Source organism: Cynocephalus volans, chromosome 9, assembly GCF_027409185.1.
Source record: "Cynocephalus volans isolate mCynVol1 chromosome 9, mCynVol1.pri, whole genome shotgun sequence".
Classification (NCBI taxonomy): Eukaryota; Metazoa; Chordata; class Mammalia; order Dermoptera; family Cynocephalidae; genus Cynocephalus; species Cynocephalus volans.
The window spans coordinates 74,126,232-74,142,821 of NC_084468.1; the positions used below are offsets into that span (position 1 = coordinate 74,126,232).

Genomic DNA, 16,590 nt, shown 5'->3' on the forward strand with positions numbered 1-16,590 from the left:
TCCCATGCATTATGATTTCAAATAAGAAAAAAATTCAGAATAGCTCCTTTCATTAAATGTAATGCTGAGTTAAAGAAGACAATGTGCTGGGGAGCACTTCCTCTCCCTTGCTTTTTGTCAGTATATTTACAGATAAACTCTTTTTGCACAAAATCAAAGGCACCACAAAAAGAGAAATAAAGAATAAAGATAATTTTACAGTGTCTCTTTTATGAATATTTCTCAAAGTAAATTGACTCATTCTAGACAGCTCATGGAATCAATTAACAATAAATAGATAAATAAACAAGCCTTCCTGATTGAACCAAGAGCGTGGAACACTGAAGCACATAGAGCCATAAGGCCAGAAAGAAGCAAAAGTGCCTTCTTGGAAGTAACATCACTGACAGAATCGTCTCTACCTATCAATGGATCCCTTCCATGTGATCCCAGCTCTTACCTCCCTTTGGTCTCTACAAGAGATTTCATCTATTTGGGGGGAATTTTCCCCTGAGTTACTTGAATGCTGTGCTCTCCCTTTCTTCACAAGTTTTGTTACTTACACATCTTGGAACTCCTCCAGTGTTTTCTGGGGTGTGAAGACATTTAATAAACTAATAATCTGAAAAAGAGAGAGAGTAGAAGAAAGAGGGGGGGGAAAAGAGAACGAATTATGTAAAAAGTATGTTTAAACGTGTGTATTGCAGCTCAAAACCACTCACTAGTGCTATGACGGAAATAAAGTCTGGAAAATTTTGTAGAACGGTCTCACAGAACATAGAAAGGTGTATTCAGAAAGGACATATGATCTGTCTTCAGGTTAACAATGCAGTTTTAAAAGCTCAAATTGTTAGGCAGAAGGAGAGTCAGAGAAGATATGCCTTTAAGTGTGATTAAACAAAAAAGGAGGAAAAGCCATGTGAGAAGAGACAGCAGTAAACTGCTCAACAGGACTTAGCAAGGTGATATTTTTCCCCCAAATGTACAAAGATATTCTATTCAAGAGTTTTTTGCATTGTTACTTTAGTTTTTTTTTTTTTTCTTTTAATTTCTATCTCACACTCAAATATTACTTAAACTCGTGCTCCCCTCGTATGTAAGGGGGAAAGTGCACCTTGGATAATATCAATGATGAATTTAGCAGAAAATGTATAAAAAAGTTATCTAAATTCAGTCCTAAACATTTTGTTTCCTTCTTTTATTACCTTATATATCATGCAGTGAAGAAAACTACCTTCTAGCATGAGTAAATTATGTAAAAAGTTTTTTGTCACACTTCCAAATAAATTGCATACATTAATAACTCAGAATGTTCTTCCAGCTAAATATTCTGTACTAATGTGCCAGTGAGAAATAAAAATAAAAATATATGGGTAACAGTACCATTATTATGCATTAATTAAAAACAAATATACATAGATTACAGATAGATAAAAAAATCTTCAATTCACAAGATAGTTGCAACCATTTCACAAAAACTGGGTAAGTACAAGTTCAAGATTTAAACAGCTTTAAAGCATGAATCAAGCAATTTTAGTAAACATGGTAAGTGGTACAGAAACACATGGAGTAACAAAAACAAAATAAAATAATTTTAAACACCTGAGAAATGGAGTCAATTCTATGGAATGTTTTATGCTTCAAGTCACTTTCATTGTTGAGAAATTATTGAAAATCACAATATTTTCTAGTATACATATATATGGCAATGGTTGTAACATATCAAAAATACCCAAGATCATCGCTTCTAAATCAACCTTGCAGTAAGAAATATGCATATAGAGATAAAAGTGTTTCAAAATAACTTTAAAACTTGTGATTTAAATGCCTTGTTATTCCTCTATACAATTAGTTGTAATGAGTGGTGAAAAATGTCTATGTGGTACATCTTTAATTAGAACATTTACTGTGCGTCTGTTTCTTTAGTACTTTATCAATCTTATTAAGAAATTTCTTTTTTTTTTTTTTTTTTTAGGCTTTCTCCATTTTATTTCTTTGGGAAAGGAAAACAAAAAGTTTTTCCATCACATATGGTAGAGATATATTTACATGTATTTATATGTAATTTCTTTTGTGGTTGAACATCCCAAAGTTGAGACCATTTGTATTTTTTTCTATTTTTTTTTTTTTCCTGCTAATATCTTCTCTTCTCCCTGCCCCTGTGGCCCAGGCCCAGGTTCTGGGGCAGGCACAGTGAGAGGCAAGTGGAATAGGCAGTGGTTGTCAGGATGGCCTCCCACTTAGCTCAGAAACCTGGAGAGGAGCACCTGGAAGGGGCTGTGCTGAGGTTAGAGACCACACAGAGGGGCACTCCTGTTTTGGGGGGGAATGCACAGCTCATTAAACAGTCACTGGTTATGGGAGAAGGCTGGTCTGGGGCTGGGGAATTTGCTCACAGTCGTTGCCAGCAAGTAATTTATTTCATTTTAATATTTGTTCAAATAAAAACATCACAGGCTATGTAAGGCACACACATACACACACAAACATACACACTCACACAAACATCCTTTAAAGATGGAAAAATACTAACATCACCTGGTGAACAAATAATCTAGGTAATCTAAACTAATCTAGAAAATAGCATTACAAGTTTAAATAAACGAAGATTATTTTTAAAGCTAACTTGTCTAGATCTATTCTTTACTGTATGTTTTTATTTTCCCTTTTCCTGTGCCCTTGTTTTATCACGTTTACTTTCTCTGATTTCCCTTTGAAAGTTTCTCCTCTGTTCTTTCTTTGCTCCCTCATAAATTCTAATTCCTACTAATAACCAATTTAAAGACTTGTCTTTAGAAGAGATCATCACAGGTATTTCCATTTTAGTTCAACAGTTTCCAGGCAGGGGTCTAACTCAGTTCTTTTATTGCAGTATCTCCAGCTGCACGGATGTGAATCAGTGTTTGTCATGGCCCCACAGTCACCCCACTTACCACTTCCTTGAATTGAGTATTCATTTTATAAATGAATTTTCTTCACTACTATTAAAGATTTCATGAGATTACTTCATTGTTTTTCCTTACTTTCCACAAATTTAACGGAGGTCTATGTTCTGACTGCCTTTTACTTATTATTACAAGTACTGATGCAGAATTTACATTTGGTGTATGTGAACTACCTCTCTGTTAACACATTCCAGAAATTTATTTCTGAGTAGACTTATACGCATACATACGTACACACATAAAAGAAAGGTAGCAGGTGGGATTCTATTATAAATTATCATTGCAATTTGGAACTCCTTTTTAGGTATCATAAATATGAGTCCATGACATTTCAGTCAAGAAGGGGAAGTATGATTCCCTCAAATTGGCCAAGTAAGTGAGTATTTCTCTATAATGTATTGCATTACAGGGTCTGGAAGAAGGATTAAGGAAATATAAATACATGTATGGAAAAGTTTCCATACAGTTGCTTGATTGCTTGTATTCATCTATTTTTTTTTATTGCCTATGGTATGTTTCATCCTGTTTCCTATCATAAAAATATATTGCATTGGTCATGTGGCTAATCTTGCTCCTGCCCTTATTTAACATACTGAAAGAACAAATTAGTATAATGACTCTTCTTAGAAATCATTCTTTCTATCATTTCTACATTCTTCTCCAGAAGTCTCATGTTCGTTGCTTTGCCATATTAGAAATGGGTACATAGTTCATAAAATTTCCATTTCTTAGTGAGGCTTTCACTGCTCAACCTGCTCAAAGGGTAACCCTAACCTACAACACACTGACCAGCATTTTCTGTCTTCCTTGCTTGCTTTGTTTTATTTAGCACGTATCACAGCTGACATTCTACACATTGACCTATCTGTTTTGTGGATTGCCTTTCCATCATGGGTAGAGCATAAGTTCCACACGGGCAGAGATGTGTCTCGACTTTCTTCACTGCTGTATCCTCAGCATCTAGTGCATCTAGCTCTGTGCCTGGCATATTTCATTCATTCAACAATTACATGTCTAATGATTGAATTAAAAAATCATCAGAGTAGAGTAATAGGGGAAAACAGAAACACTGTCATTGGGCCCGAATCCACATATTTATATTTCAAATATCTTTCAGCTAAACACGAATACATTTGCTTCTTCTCAATGCTACTGATAGATGAGTAGCCTTAGGAAAAGATCATTTGTTTATAAAACTGCACTGACAATTTCATATATTCTGTGTGGTTTTCATACTTAAGAAAAATTTTATAGAGAGTTATGATATCTAGTATTATAATAGTTTTATTTATAATAATTTATAGTATATTTTATTATGTATTTATATGTAACAAAATATGTTTAATGCATTTATTATAATTTATTTATTAATAATTGTCATTATTAAAATTATAAACTCTTCCATGTCTATCCTTACTGACAAGTACTGGAGCATAGAAGGAATTCTAGAGGCCTTTGATTGTGAGTGAAGAAGCTTAGACTCGATGTGAAATATATCCTGCAACGGTCTACCCAGCTGAGTTCTAAGGAGAAAATGCTCTTGATGATCCTGTTCTGAAATGATTTGCTAATATGTACTTTCAACTTTGCCCAGCCCTACAAAAAACAGGATGCTGACTCGCAGTGTGTACACTGAACAATCAGAGGTCACAGCCAGACCACAGCTAAACAAAAAGGAGGTAACATGTTGAATAAAAATCTTCATCTGTTAATAATTAAATATCAATTATAAAAAAAAACCCAGCATATTATTTTGTAGGGGTTTTCTTTGTTTTTTGTTTTTGTTTGTTAGTTTTGCTTCTTTTTTGCAAAACATGAAGCTCTCTGATTAATTCGGGGCAAGATAACCAGATATAGTGGATTTCTGAACAGGGAAATATCTATAAAGCTCATCCCCTCCATGTCATATAGGTTTTAGGTGATTTTTAAGCAGAAAGCTACCACGAGGACACTGAAATCAATGTAGCATATGGGTAGGATAAACAATCTTTTAAGAGGCAGCAGTCACAGAGTAAGGAAAGCCTTTCCTACTCAACTTGGAGCACTTATTTTCTTTCCCCAATCTTGCAACCTCCTACCGCCAGAGGTTTAAAAATAACAAGAAAACTCACATTTTTATGGTTCACGCACTTCATGAGGACCAGCTCCCGGTACGCTCTCTTGGCATGGGTTTGGTTCTGAAAGGGTCTGCTAAGCTTCTTAATGGCCACATTTCTGTCAAGGACAGCATCATACGCAGCACTGCAGAGATCCAAGAGCAACCCAGAATTAAGAGAAAAGGATATATTACAACTCCCGCCTACCTAACTAAGGGTGAGCAAAGAAAATACTATGTGGGGCCCTACTCAGGTGACATGCCAATCAGGCTGTAAGTAAAGATACAAGTGACTGGTATAAAAACATTCCACTTGTTAGGAAAAGGGAAAAAAAAGAAGAAGAAGAGTATCTTGCCAAGAACACAGCATAAAATTGAGTGGGGAGAAAAAAGAAGAAAGAAAAGTGCTCAAATTTCCTATTAGCCATGTGACCGTGGCAAGTCATTTAACCTCCCTGGGCCTGAATTTCTAACCTATTAATACAGATGCTCCTCAACTTACAATGGGGTTATGTCCCAATCAACACATCGTAAAGCAAAAATACCCATAAGTCAAAAACGCATATAATACCCTGATAACCCACTGCAAAGTCAAAAAGTTACAAATTGAACCATTGTAAATCGGGGACTATCTGCACATGATATTTAGGTTTTCTGTAGCTATAAAATTCCACTGATCTAAGTGGACATTCATTCTTGCCCCATTCACAGGAACCAGTTTTTAAGGTGTGGTTAATTGCCATGAAAGCACAGGTTGGTTGATGATCAAAGAACACTCATTAACAGAAACAAAGCTCAAAATAAGGAATGCAATCAGAGGGGACTTCAGAAACATACATAACTGCATTTAAATACGAGTACAGAAATAAATGCTACTGACATGTGAAGCTTTCAAACTCTTTAAGAAGAATTTATCATGCTTTTAAAAAAACAATCTAAATATATGGTACTCTTTCTCTCAGAACACATGGGTCTAGAGAGCAAATGAGAAAGTGAGAGAAGTTCTTTTTGCTAGTATGCAGAATGATTTTTAAAATTTGATTAATTACTATTATTATACATAATGTTTTTTATTGAAACATAATTCATTGTACATATCTGTGGGTTACAGCATTGAATATCAATATCTGTATACAATATGTGATGCTCAAGTCAAAATAATTAGTGCATTCGACATTATATATTGTAATAATTTTTTGTGCCCCTTAAGCATAATGATGCACTCACAAAATGTTTGTATCCCATCTCTGCAACTTTGCGTTCTGCTGGGTTTTGTTTTAGTTACTTGTAGGGAATGCAGAAACTGGGATCCCCTACAACTGATCTATTGAACTGGAAGTGACATTGACCATTTAGGGCTCATGCCACTGAACTAAAAGATTTTAAGATAATGATAGACTCTCAAAATAAAGTTGGGCAAAGTCTTAGAGTTCATCTAGTCCAGCCCTCCATTTAATACTCATTCCTCTGCAAAATATCCTCACCAAAAGTTTGACCAGTCTCTGCATGTGCACCTCCAAAAACATGGAACTCATGGATGTCAAGGCAGCTTGACAAGTAGAAATGCCATTCTGTTTTGGACAGCTTTGCAAGTAGAAATGCCACCATTTTAATAAGCAGAGTTGTCTCTCTGTGGTTTATTGACTACTGTAAGCCCTGCCTTCTAGGGCAACCCAAAATAAAGTGTTCCCTTTTCATTATGATAGACCATAATGTTATAAATCTATGAAAAGACTTAGCACAATACCTGGCCTAGAGTAAGCACTCAGTAACTCTAAGCTTTTATTATTTTCCCCCTAAGTCTTTTCTTTCTTAAACTAAATATCACCAGTATCCTATCACCATTTGTCAGAATGTGGTTTCAAGTCCCATCACCATCTGGTCATTTTCCTCTAAATATACTCCAGTCTGTCAATATTCTCTGAAATATGGACTCTGAACTAAATAAACCTTGCCACTCCAGGCATGTAGTGGCACTGAAGATTAAGGTAGGGCTACTAACTCCCTCATTCATTCGGTCACTCACTCATTCAATAATCCTCTTCTGACAGAATTTATATAGCTAAGTCTGTCCTGGCTTCTTTGATAATGACATCAGACACTATTGACTCACAGTGAACCATGTTAATTAAAAAAACTATGTTTTTAAAAATTTGTGCTAAAGAGACACAAAAAAAATGGCTACATTGTATAATGTTGAATGTACTAATTACGATGATTTGAGCATCACATGTTGCACAAGTATTGATATTCAGCTCTGTATCCCACAGATATGTGCAATCAACTATGTTACAATAAAAAAAATTAAAAAGAGAGAGAGAGAGAGAAACAACAACAAACTTGTGCTGCTATTATATTACATAGGTCAGCACTGGTACTTTTGTTCTTATGTTTGTTTTTTTAACCTATCAAAAGAAAGAGTTGAATGGGCATGCATCTTATAGGGAATGCACAAGGACAACAGTGGATCTGGAAATTTGAGAACTAAACTTACTTTCTGAAAGCTAAGTAATTGTATCAGCAGAAAATTGATCAGTCACTTTAAAGAGAAGGACTGAATCTTAAGCCAAAGTCAAATTAGCTGAAATCATTAGACTATCAAAAGAATAGCAATCAGTCAGGAAGGTGTATAAAGGAGTCAGAGAGGAAAATTCTAGCACTGTCTGGCAAAATAAGAAAATGCCCTCCTAGGTAGGTCCAGAGATCCAGTCAGCCAGGCAGACACATACGTCTGAATTGCAACTGTCAGAGACTACAGCCAATTAGCATTCTGATCAGAGTCTCCGTAGGCTGATTCTATCCTCTGCAGTCAACATTCCACTAACCAGGCTCTCTTTTAGAATGCTGCATGGTCAGCCTGTTACATCCCTCATAATTTAATAAACTGGCATTTGGTTTTATATGTGAGATGTTAGTGAGGCTTGTCAGTGTGAGTTTGAGTCCCTAAGATACTGACCAGATTGTGCAAGACAGTGGGCCGGTTCCCCACCTTGTGTGAAATAATGAGAAAATGCCACCCTCTGTGTGTCTTGGCAGGCAAACCACCAGCTGGTTTCTCCTAGAAACACTGTGGTATTCTCCCTCCCTCTTGTACCTCTTCCTTGAAGCAATTCTAGGTCTGAATCTCAGCTCTGCTGCGCACTAGATGTGTAGCTACACGTAATTCTTTACACTTTCTGGCATCGGTTTCCTCATATATACAGTGGGGATAACACCAACCTGACAAGATTGTTGTAAGGAGTAAAAGAGTTAACGGTATATCTACAGAGCCTCACCCAAAGCGAGCACTCTGTAAAGGATGGCTATTGCTATTTTTAAAATCAAATCCTTGCCAGATTTATTATGTAATGTAGGGTAGCACAAAGTATAAATTTCTACAGCACATGCAACAATTGGACACATATCTACTAATAAGCAGTTTTTAGTCTTTCTACTAATTACAAATCCATTCAGCTCTACTAACATCTCGACCACATTTCTCGTTTGTGCTATGTCATAAAAGATATCAAGCAAAGGCAAAACCTTTGATAAAATCTAGGTACGTTATAGCCATACAGTTAGCTGACTTACAACTGTAATAAGCCATCTGGTATGGTTTGTTTTTAATAAACCCCCTGTTCTCAGTGGTCACTGCATTCTTTCTTAATGGCTTACTAGGTATCTTTTCTAACCAATACAAGGACCGATGTCAAGTTCAGGAGGTGTCTCTTGGAACCCCTTTCTTCTCTCTAAAGCAGTAAGAACTTTTGCCTGTCTGCAGTTCTGTGGTATACTGTGGTTTGGGGCTCACTAAACTTCCACTGGACTCACTTGTGTTGTACCTTCCTGTACTAAATAGACTTCAGAGTTGAATGTACAATTCCCAGAGGCCTTTGCCGGTAACACTCTTGATTCCAGTGAGGTCCTGCAGATGCACCTCTGAAAGATCTGTAAGGCAGAAGTGAGGACGGTGGTGATCTTCTGACATTACTTGGTTGGCAAGCAAGGTCTTGTTATGTGAGGTTTTCTTCTGAAGCAATGATTCGAGTCATTCTCTGGATTCCTGGGTGAGAGGAGGAGCTGGAGCAGGGGCAGTAGTGGTCCCAGGTTCCAGTCCCCAGTCCCCAGCGTAATGGAGTACTGATGGCGGCAGCGACAAGCGTATAGTTCCAGTTCTATGATTACCTAATCTCAGGTATGACTGCATGTTCTGGAAACTCAGTGGTTCTAGGATACTCTCAGATGTAGGAGCTCCTTTGTTGACTCAGCTGTCTAGAATCTGGGAGTCACTCCAGGGGGTCAGACTGAGCACCCTTCTGCAGGCCTTCCATATTAAATCTCTGCCTGCTTAAAGTGTTTCTGTCTCCCGCCATGAACCCTGGCTGACAATACTTTCTCATTTTCTGTAATTCCACTGTGGTTAGTGGCAAAAGTTTAGCTAATACCTGGGCAGATTGGCAACATTGATGCTATACTGTCACAAATTGATGCCTGAAAGTTTTTCTGTTATTTGAGTCATTTTGTTGTTGTTTTTTAATTCTTGATCCATGGAATCCTACTTTGTTCTTTCAGCAGTTTTCTCTTTTACATTCATGTAAGTAAAAAACGAGATAAATCTTTAAGAGGATTTTCCAGCAACTTCCAGTAACTTCCCAGGAATTTTGCTGAAGTTCCTTTGGCCAACTTCTTGACATGACAGTACTAACACACCTCCACTTCGACAAGGTCTATTCCTGAAAGAAAGATATGGCCTATGCTCCTGTCATTTAATCCAGTTTTATGATGCTATAAAGCTGAAGAGAAGGGATAAGCAACAGCTGTTAATGTGCTGCCTTCATGAGCAGAAAAAAAATTGTAATCATTTAAATTATGTCTGCTTTATATCATTTTATCAAATGATTCAAATATAAAATTAACACATTGTGATACTAGTTTGATTTTTTATCCAATTCAATGACTCAAAGTAAAGTATATGGAAGTTCATTCTATCAAAGGTGAAAATCTGACAACAGTGTAAAAACTGTCATAGTTTTAGTTAAAAATGTTAACATTGAAGATCGATTACTTGTTTTGTCAATGATAACACAAATACAAAAATTTTGAGAACATAATAATGCTAAAAACTAGGAAATCTATAGTGTAGAAATGGACTTTGAGCTGGTTGTGGTACAGTGTAATTCACATTGGGTCCAAACAAATTTCAGTATTCTACAAATCAAAATAGAAGTTGTAGGTGCCAAGATTTATCAATATTTTCATACATACGTGGTTAGAATAACTTTATTATAAAATTTTGGAGACAAAGCTGATATCGAATCAAAAAAAATAAAGATACTTCAGCATAGCAATTGACATTTTCTTGGCACGCCTTGTAATTCTGATTGAAGAACACCTTTTTACAAGTAAGTCCTCTAAATTTTGGATGTATTTTTCTTGCAAAATCACTTGGAAATGTTTAATCATAGTATTTAATAAAGCACCCCAATACTTCAGATCTTGAAATTTTTAGGGAATAGCTGTTATTATAAACAAAACGTGCAGATAGAAGCACACTGAAATGTGCTGGAAGAAAGTGAAACAAGAAAGGAACTGAACAAATAAAACAATGCATTCTCAAAGGGAGGACAAGATTTAATTTTGAAATTCTATGATTATGCTCTAGATTATCGTAATTTGTGAGAATCATCTTCTGGTAAGAGTTCTTAACTTTAAGATATAATTATATTCTGTATAGAACTTAATGGTTTCTAATTTCAGAAGACTTATGTTCTGTACAGTATTGAAATATGATTGTAAAGGCCTATAATTTTTCAGCATCTAAATTTGGCAATCCATGCAAAAGACCATAAGAATAGGCAATCTATTTGTCAAGTTCTGCCATAAAACTATTTCTTGAATAAAGGAACTCTAAATGAAGGGAGAAAAGTCAGTGACTGGGCTAAAACTTGGGCTAAATCATCTATACCGAATGTGTCAATTTCTCTTTCATTAACCAAAACATGCAATTTTGAAGATTCCCAAAAACTTCATAAAAAGTTGAAAATAATAAAATCATGTTGAAAAACTGACTTCTTCAGAAAAATACCAGTGAAACCATATTTCAGACAGATAGAACTAAGAAGTTTCAGTTGATTAAAATATATGAGGATATATCAAGAATAATTATTCTTCTCATTTCTTTTTTAGTATTTAGGTAATCAATACAAATAAGATTCAAATTTGTATTTGTATTTGTATTTTATTTTATTTTATTTTTTTGACCAGTAAGGGGATCACAGCCCTCGGCATGGTATTGTCCACACCATGCTCAGCCAGTGAGAGCACTGGCTATCCCCATATAGGATCCGAACCTGCGGCCTCGGCACTCCCAGCGCCGTGCTCTCCCAAGTGAGCCACGGGGCCGGCCCTGTATTTTATTTTTTAAGAATAAGTTAATTTAAAACAAATTTCAATAGCACTATTTTTACATCCACCTATATAATATACTTTAGGGTTCCTTTCACTGCCAAATTTTCCCAGCTTAGAGATAAATGATGTGGTCCCCTGCTGCTCGTGGGCACTGTGCTTCTGGTGAGGAGGCTTTACACATGGCTTCCACAAGACAGAGAGGCAGAACTGAGGAACTGCTCTACCAAGGTTACTGCTGCATTCCCACCTTTGGCCATTTCCTGGCAATACAATTCAAAGTATGATTAATATTTAATTGTTTTATCCTAACAAGATTCTTCTTATAAATCTACATGACAACACAGGTGAGCATCAGCACCTGGATCACGGCAGAGTTAGCTAAGGAGCAGAAGAGTTTATTGAGTGCAAAAAACTTTATTTGTGCAAGAAACTCAACAGTGAAACAGTGACTTTCAAAGGAGCCTTGTAGTGGGAATGTGCTGTGTTTAAAATAATGAACTAAAGATGTTAAGATGTTCCTTTGGCTCACAGGTTGGTACGATTTCTTGAGACCTGTAAAATTGATGAGATCCATTAGGTGAACCACAGGGATTGTAAATGGTTCCTTGCACACAGGACGTATAATTATGATAGGAATAAACTTCAGTGCCCAGCCCCTGGGCTACTTTTTCTTCCTCTAAGCCTGCCCCAGCACAGTGTTTCTTCCTTTCTGATTGCCCTTCCCTCATCTGACAACTGATGCAGCACTACTAACCGTGAATGACTCTGAACACCTCTTGCCTCTGAATAATGTGTACTAACTACCATTTATGCCCCTAGACTTCTTTTCTTTGTTACTGCTCTGTCCATCTTTGTCTACTATTTATCTTTCCTTTATTTACTTCCCCTACTCAGTCACTAGTTAGGCTGATATTTCTGAAATTGAATCCTATCTTTGCAGCAGTTTATTTGTACCATCATTATGATATACTTATCATATACTGCCTCTTATTGCAATTTTTTCTGTCCTCCAAGTTGCACCCCCTAACTGCTGAAATTCTGAAGGATTTAGCTCTGTATCCCCTACACATATGTTGCAAGAAATTATATTTGCTGTTGCTAAATGTCTATTTTCTGAGCTTTAAATATGTTAGAAAAAAGGGCATTGCATAAGCTAAAGGACAAATGTTTAAATAATGTAAGAAGCATGTATTAAATTATTGATGTTACTCAAGACGCCAAGATTTTATCTCTAGCTAAGATCTCTTCCCCAAAGATCCTGACTCACATATATGTCTACTGAACGCCTCTAATTGTATGTCTTAGAAATATCTCAAAATTAATATGCCACAAACTGAACAAACCTTTGATTTGTCTTTTAACCTAAAATGCCTTCTTCCAGTATTTGTCTTAAATACTCATTTTTTCAAAGGTAGGAGTCATCTTGATTGTCCTTATCTCTTCTCCTCCCCATATTCAACTCAATGAAGGACTGTTTTTACCTCCAAAGTATATTTCCAAATTGATCCACTTTAACTCTGTTTCTCACTATGTGTCACTACAGAGACTGACCCTTAAATGGTCTCCTTACATTCATTCTTGCTTCTTCTAATTCATATTTCACCATCCTCATCGAGTCTCATTTAAGTTAGACTATCCCTGCGAATTACGTTGTGTCTGAGAATTCTGCTTGTTCTATTTATAGTACTTGTTTTAAAAAGTCTTGAGTAACACCACATGAATAAAATAACTAAAAGAGTGTACCTCATAAAGTTGTTAGCAGAATTAAATTAGCTTTACATTAAAAACTGCTTGTCCCACTATTTGATGGTAAGTCCCATAAAGGCAGGTGCTACATTGGTCTTGCTCAGTTTCTCATCGAGAGCATAGGACAGTGTCTGGCATATAGTTTGTTCTAAATAAATAATTGTTAAACAAGTAAACTAGTGGTATTTGAAGTACTCCTTACAGTAAAGGAAAGCAAATTTACAGTTCTTAGATTTCTATGAACATGACTTAAATAGCCTTTAAATATTTTGAGTTATATGCTTCATTCTTAAAATTCATATAAAATTTATCTTTTAATCCCATATGTTATACCCATGCTTGTTCTAATATAAAATCTCATTTCCCCATTGACACTCCATATTCTTATGAAATCTGGGTTCCAGAAAGACTTGCCATGTTTATCCTGTGGCTTTGAGGACCCCTGACACACTGAACTTGCAGCCCTCTGCCTGGCCCCACCCTGAGACACAAAGACTCCAGTTTGAAAAATGGGAGATTAACAAATAGACTGTATTCTTTTTACCAAAATTGTATTAACATATTCTATACAAAAATGTGACTGTATTTTCTTCCATTAGTAAATGTTTTCCAAATATCAAATAATTCACCAGATTTATTTTGGCAGAGATCAACTAAATTCATCCAATGATAGCTATGGAAATGAAGCTTAGATTAGTTCAAAATGCTAGGACTCATTGCTGACCCTAGCTCAAAAAAGAACTACACATAGGCAATTTTGATTTTCTTGTACGATTACTCAAGTAATCCTAGAAACTGGGAGTGGGTTTCTTCCAGTAAGAAGTTTTATTATTTATATAGCACAGGCTGTCATTCTAAATTTTATGCACGCATAAAATTTTATGCACCCATAGGTTCAAGTGATGAAATCATCCCTGATGTTCAAGTGATGAAATCAAGTGTTAATAATAATGACCAATATTTATTAGTTCTAAGCATTTTTTCTCCCAACTTATTTGTCTCTGAAGTTCTTAATACTTTACATGTACTTGTTAATTTGATTCTCACTAAAATCATATGAAATAAGTATTATTATAATCTTGTTATAGTTCCTTTGTTATAGTTTCTTTTACTATTTTTGCAACTTTTCTATAAGTTTGAAGTTATTTTGAAATAAAAGATAAATATTTTTATTATAAATAAATGGGAGCATAACACATTAGAAAAATTAAAATGTATCTGATATCATATGAGTGTCACATTGTGAGATCTCTTAATTTTCCTTTGTTTTTCTGGGACATATAATTTTCTACATTTTCTTTACTATTCCTAATATCAAAGCAAAAACTATGAATATTTGAAAGCCATTCCACTAAGATGACAGAATTATTCTCAAACAGGAAAGTTCCTATGTGCCTTTCTGATTCTAATTTTATATTTAAGCCATTCTTCCATTCATTTATACATTTGGCCTACATATAATTAAGTAATATTTATTTAGATAATTGAGATAGTTAATAATTTAACAACCACTTTATGATAATAACTAGAATTTGCATGTATCTTCTGGACAGATGTTAACATTAATTTGCTGTATTTATACAGAAATTTGGCAAGCTAGTAGAGAAAAGGAAACAGGCAGAGAATAGTTAAATAATATGCTCATGAAACAATTAGTGCATGTATAGAATTCTCACCTGTTGAAGCTTTACACAAGTTTTCCTTGTGCTTGTAAAAGAAATAACAAGTGAGCTTCTTGGAAATACTAAAAGCCAAAAGCTTAGAAAAATCACAGAATTGTTTTTGATAAGACCAATCTCTTTGAAAAACGTGGTAAAACCAGGTAAATGGCTATTAAATTCTGCCATTTTTAGTTGGTTTCTGTTTGTTTTAAATAAACGTGAGTATTGTTCAGCCAAGGTTTGGTCTACACAGTATTCTCACATAAGCTATTTCCCTATTATTTTAAACCAATATTGAAAATTGGCACTTAGAAATTACACTTTGAGATTTTTTTGCACAAGTATCTAAAAGGCACCACACCGATCAAATACGAGTATTGATTTTACTCATAAGCTCATGCTCTCCTCTTGCACTCTCCATCTTCTTCCTGTTGGTTGGTGTTATTAACAACCAGTTGACTGACCCCAAGTGGTTTTCCTGGACAGCTGGCTTTACCAGCGCTCCCATTGCTTCCTGCTTTCATGGTTTTGAGTGTTCTCAGTTTAGGAACACAAGGCAGCAAACACTAATAAGCACCAAAATGGAAAAGAGATTTATTTATATGCTCTCTGTGATGCAGTCTGAGTTTAGAGAAAGGTCAGAATGTACAAAACTAACTTTAACAATAGCAAAAATCCTCTTCTCACCAATGTTCTTTCTGTGCCATTGGCAAAACTGAAATTTGTGTGTGTGTGTGTATGTGCATGTGTGCATGTGCACATGTATTTTTATTAATCTTCTTATTTGGAACACCATAACTGCTACATAGGTAAAACCATCTGAACACTTAAATTCTGTGTGCTCTGGGATTATAAAAATAATACCTCTTTTTGTCTTTTAACTAAGAACTATAAGGAAATGGAATTCTATTGCAGCATTTCTTCTTACTATAAACTAATACTGACTTTTGAAAATGAAGTTCATTCAAAATTGTTGTGAGTTATCTCTTCATTCATTTAACAAAAATGTGATGATCTTCTACCATGTCTCCTTTTTTAGTTATTGGATATTTTTACTTGGACCAAATAAAAGACTTCACAGAAGGTTAAATTTAAATGCTAATAGATAACGTCATATGTTACAGAGTCAAGCAAAAACTTAATATATATTATGATACAAAAAAGTACAAGTTAATTTCTTGTACTCAAAGAACTGTAACATATTGAGGAATAAGGATAGATGAAGAAAATACAAACAAAATATTAGGTCAAAGAGGAAGGGAGAAAATACTAGACGCTGATGGAAAGGTCTAGTTTGAAGAAAATATGGAAGATGGGGAAGAGAATAATTACTGGAGAAATGTTCTTGAGGTGATGAAGTGGGATCTATTCACAAGAGTAAGATTGGCTTATATAGGATAAAATTCTTTGTGCATGGTATCACAAGGAAAAGTAGATTAAATGGGCTTAGATGCCAGTACATAGGTAAATGCAGTGGTGATGGGGAGCTTATGGATATTCATTTCTGATGGCTTTTAGTTTTACAATGAGGTAGAAAGCAAAATCATCAGGTGAGACAGAGGATGGGAGAGAAGGTGTTGGAGTTTTGTCACCTAAGACAGTAGGAATGCAAATGCACTAGAGATCCTGGGCAGCGATAAAGGCTCACTTCATCTTGTTTGTCTCGAATTTAGGAAAGACCAGTCAACATGAATGTTTTTCTCTATCTTCATTCAGCTATTCTAGTACTGAGGAGTTGGATTTAATCAGTGTTTGCGTTTTGCCAGGAAAGAACAGG

At 35.3% G+C, this 16,590-nt stretch overlaps 1 protein-coding gene across 4 annotated transcripts in view; it reads right to left on the reverse strand.

Moving 5' to 3' along the window:
* The window catches only part of MAPK10 (mitogen-activated protein kinase 10), a 139,637-nt gene that overhangs the window by 79,776 nt on the left and 43,271 nt on the right, over positions 1-16,590 (reverse strand). For all 4 annotated transcript variants that reach the window (XM_063107619.1, XM_063107617.1, XM_063107618.1 and 1 more), the window contains 2 exons: positions 5,036-5,165; positions 543-601 (listed from right to left, as the gene is read on the reverse strand). In XM_063107619.1, coding sequence (XP_062963689.1) covers positions 543-601; positions 5,036-5,165 — 189 coding nt within the window. The remainder of the gene's footprint in view (positions 1-542; positions 602-5,035; positions 5,166-16,590) is intronic.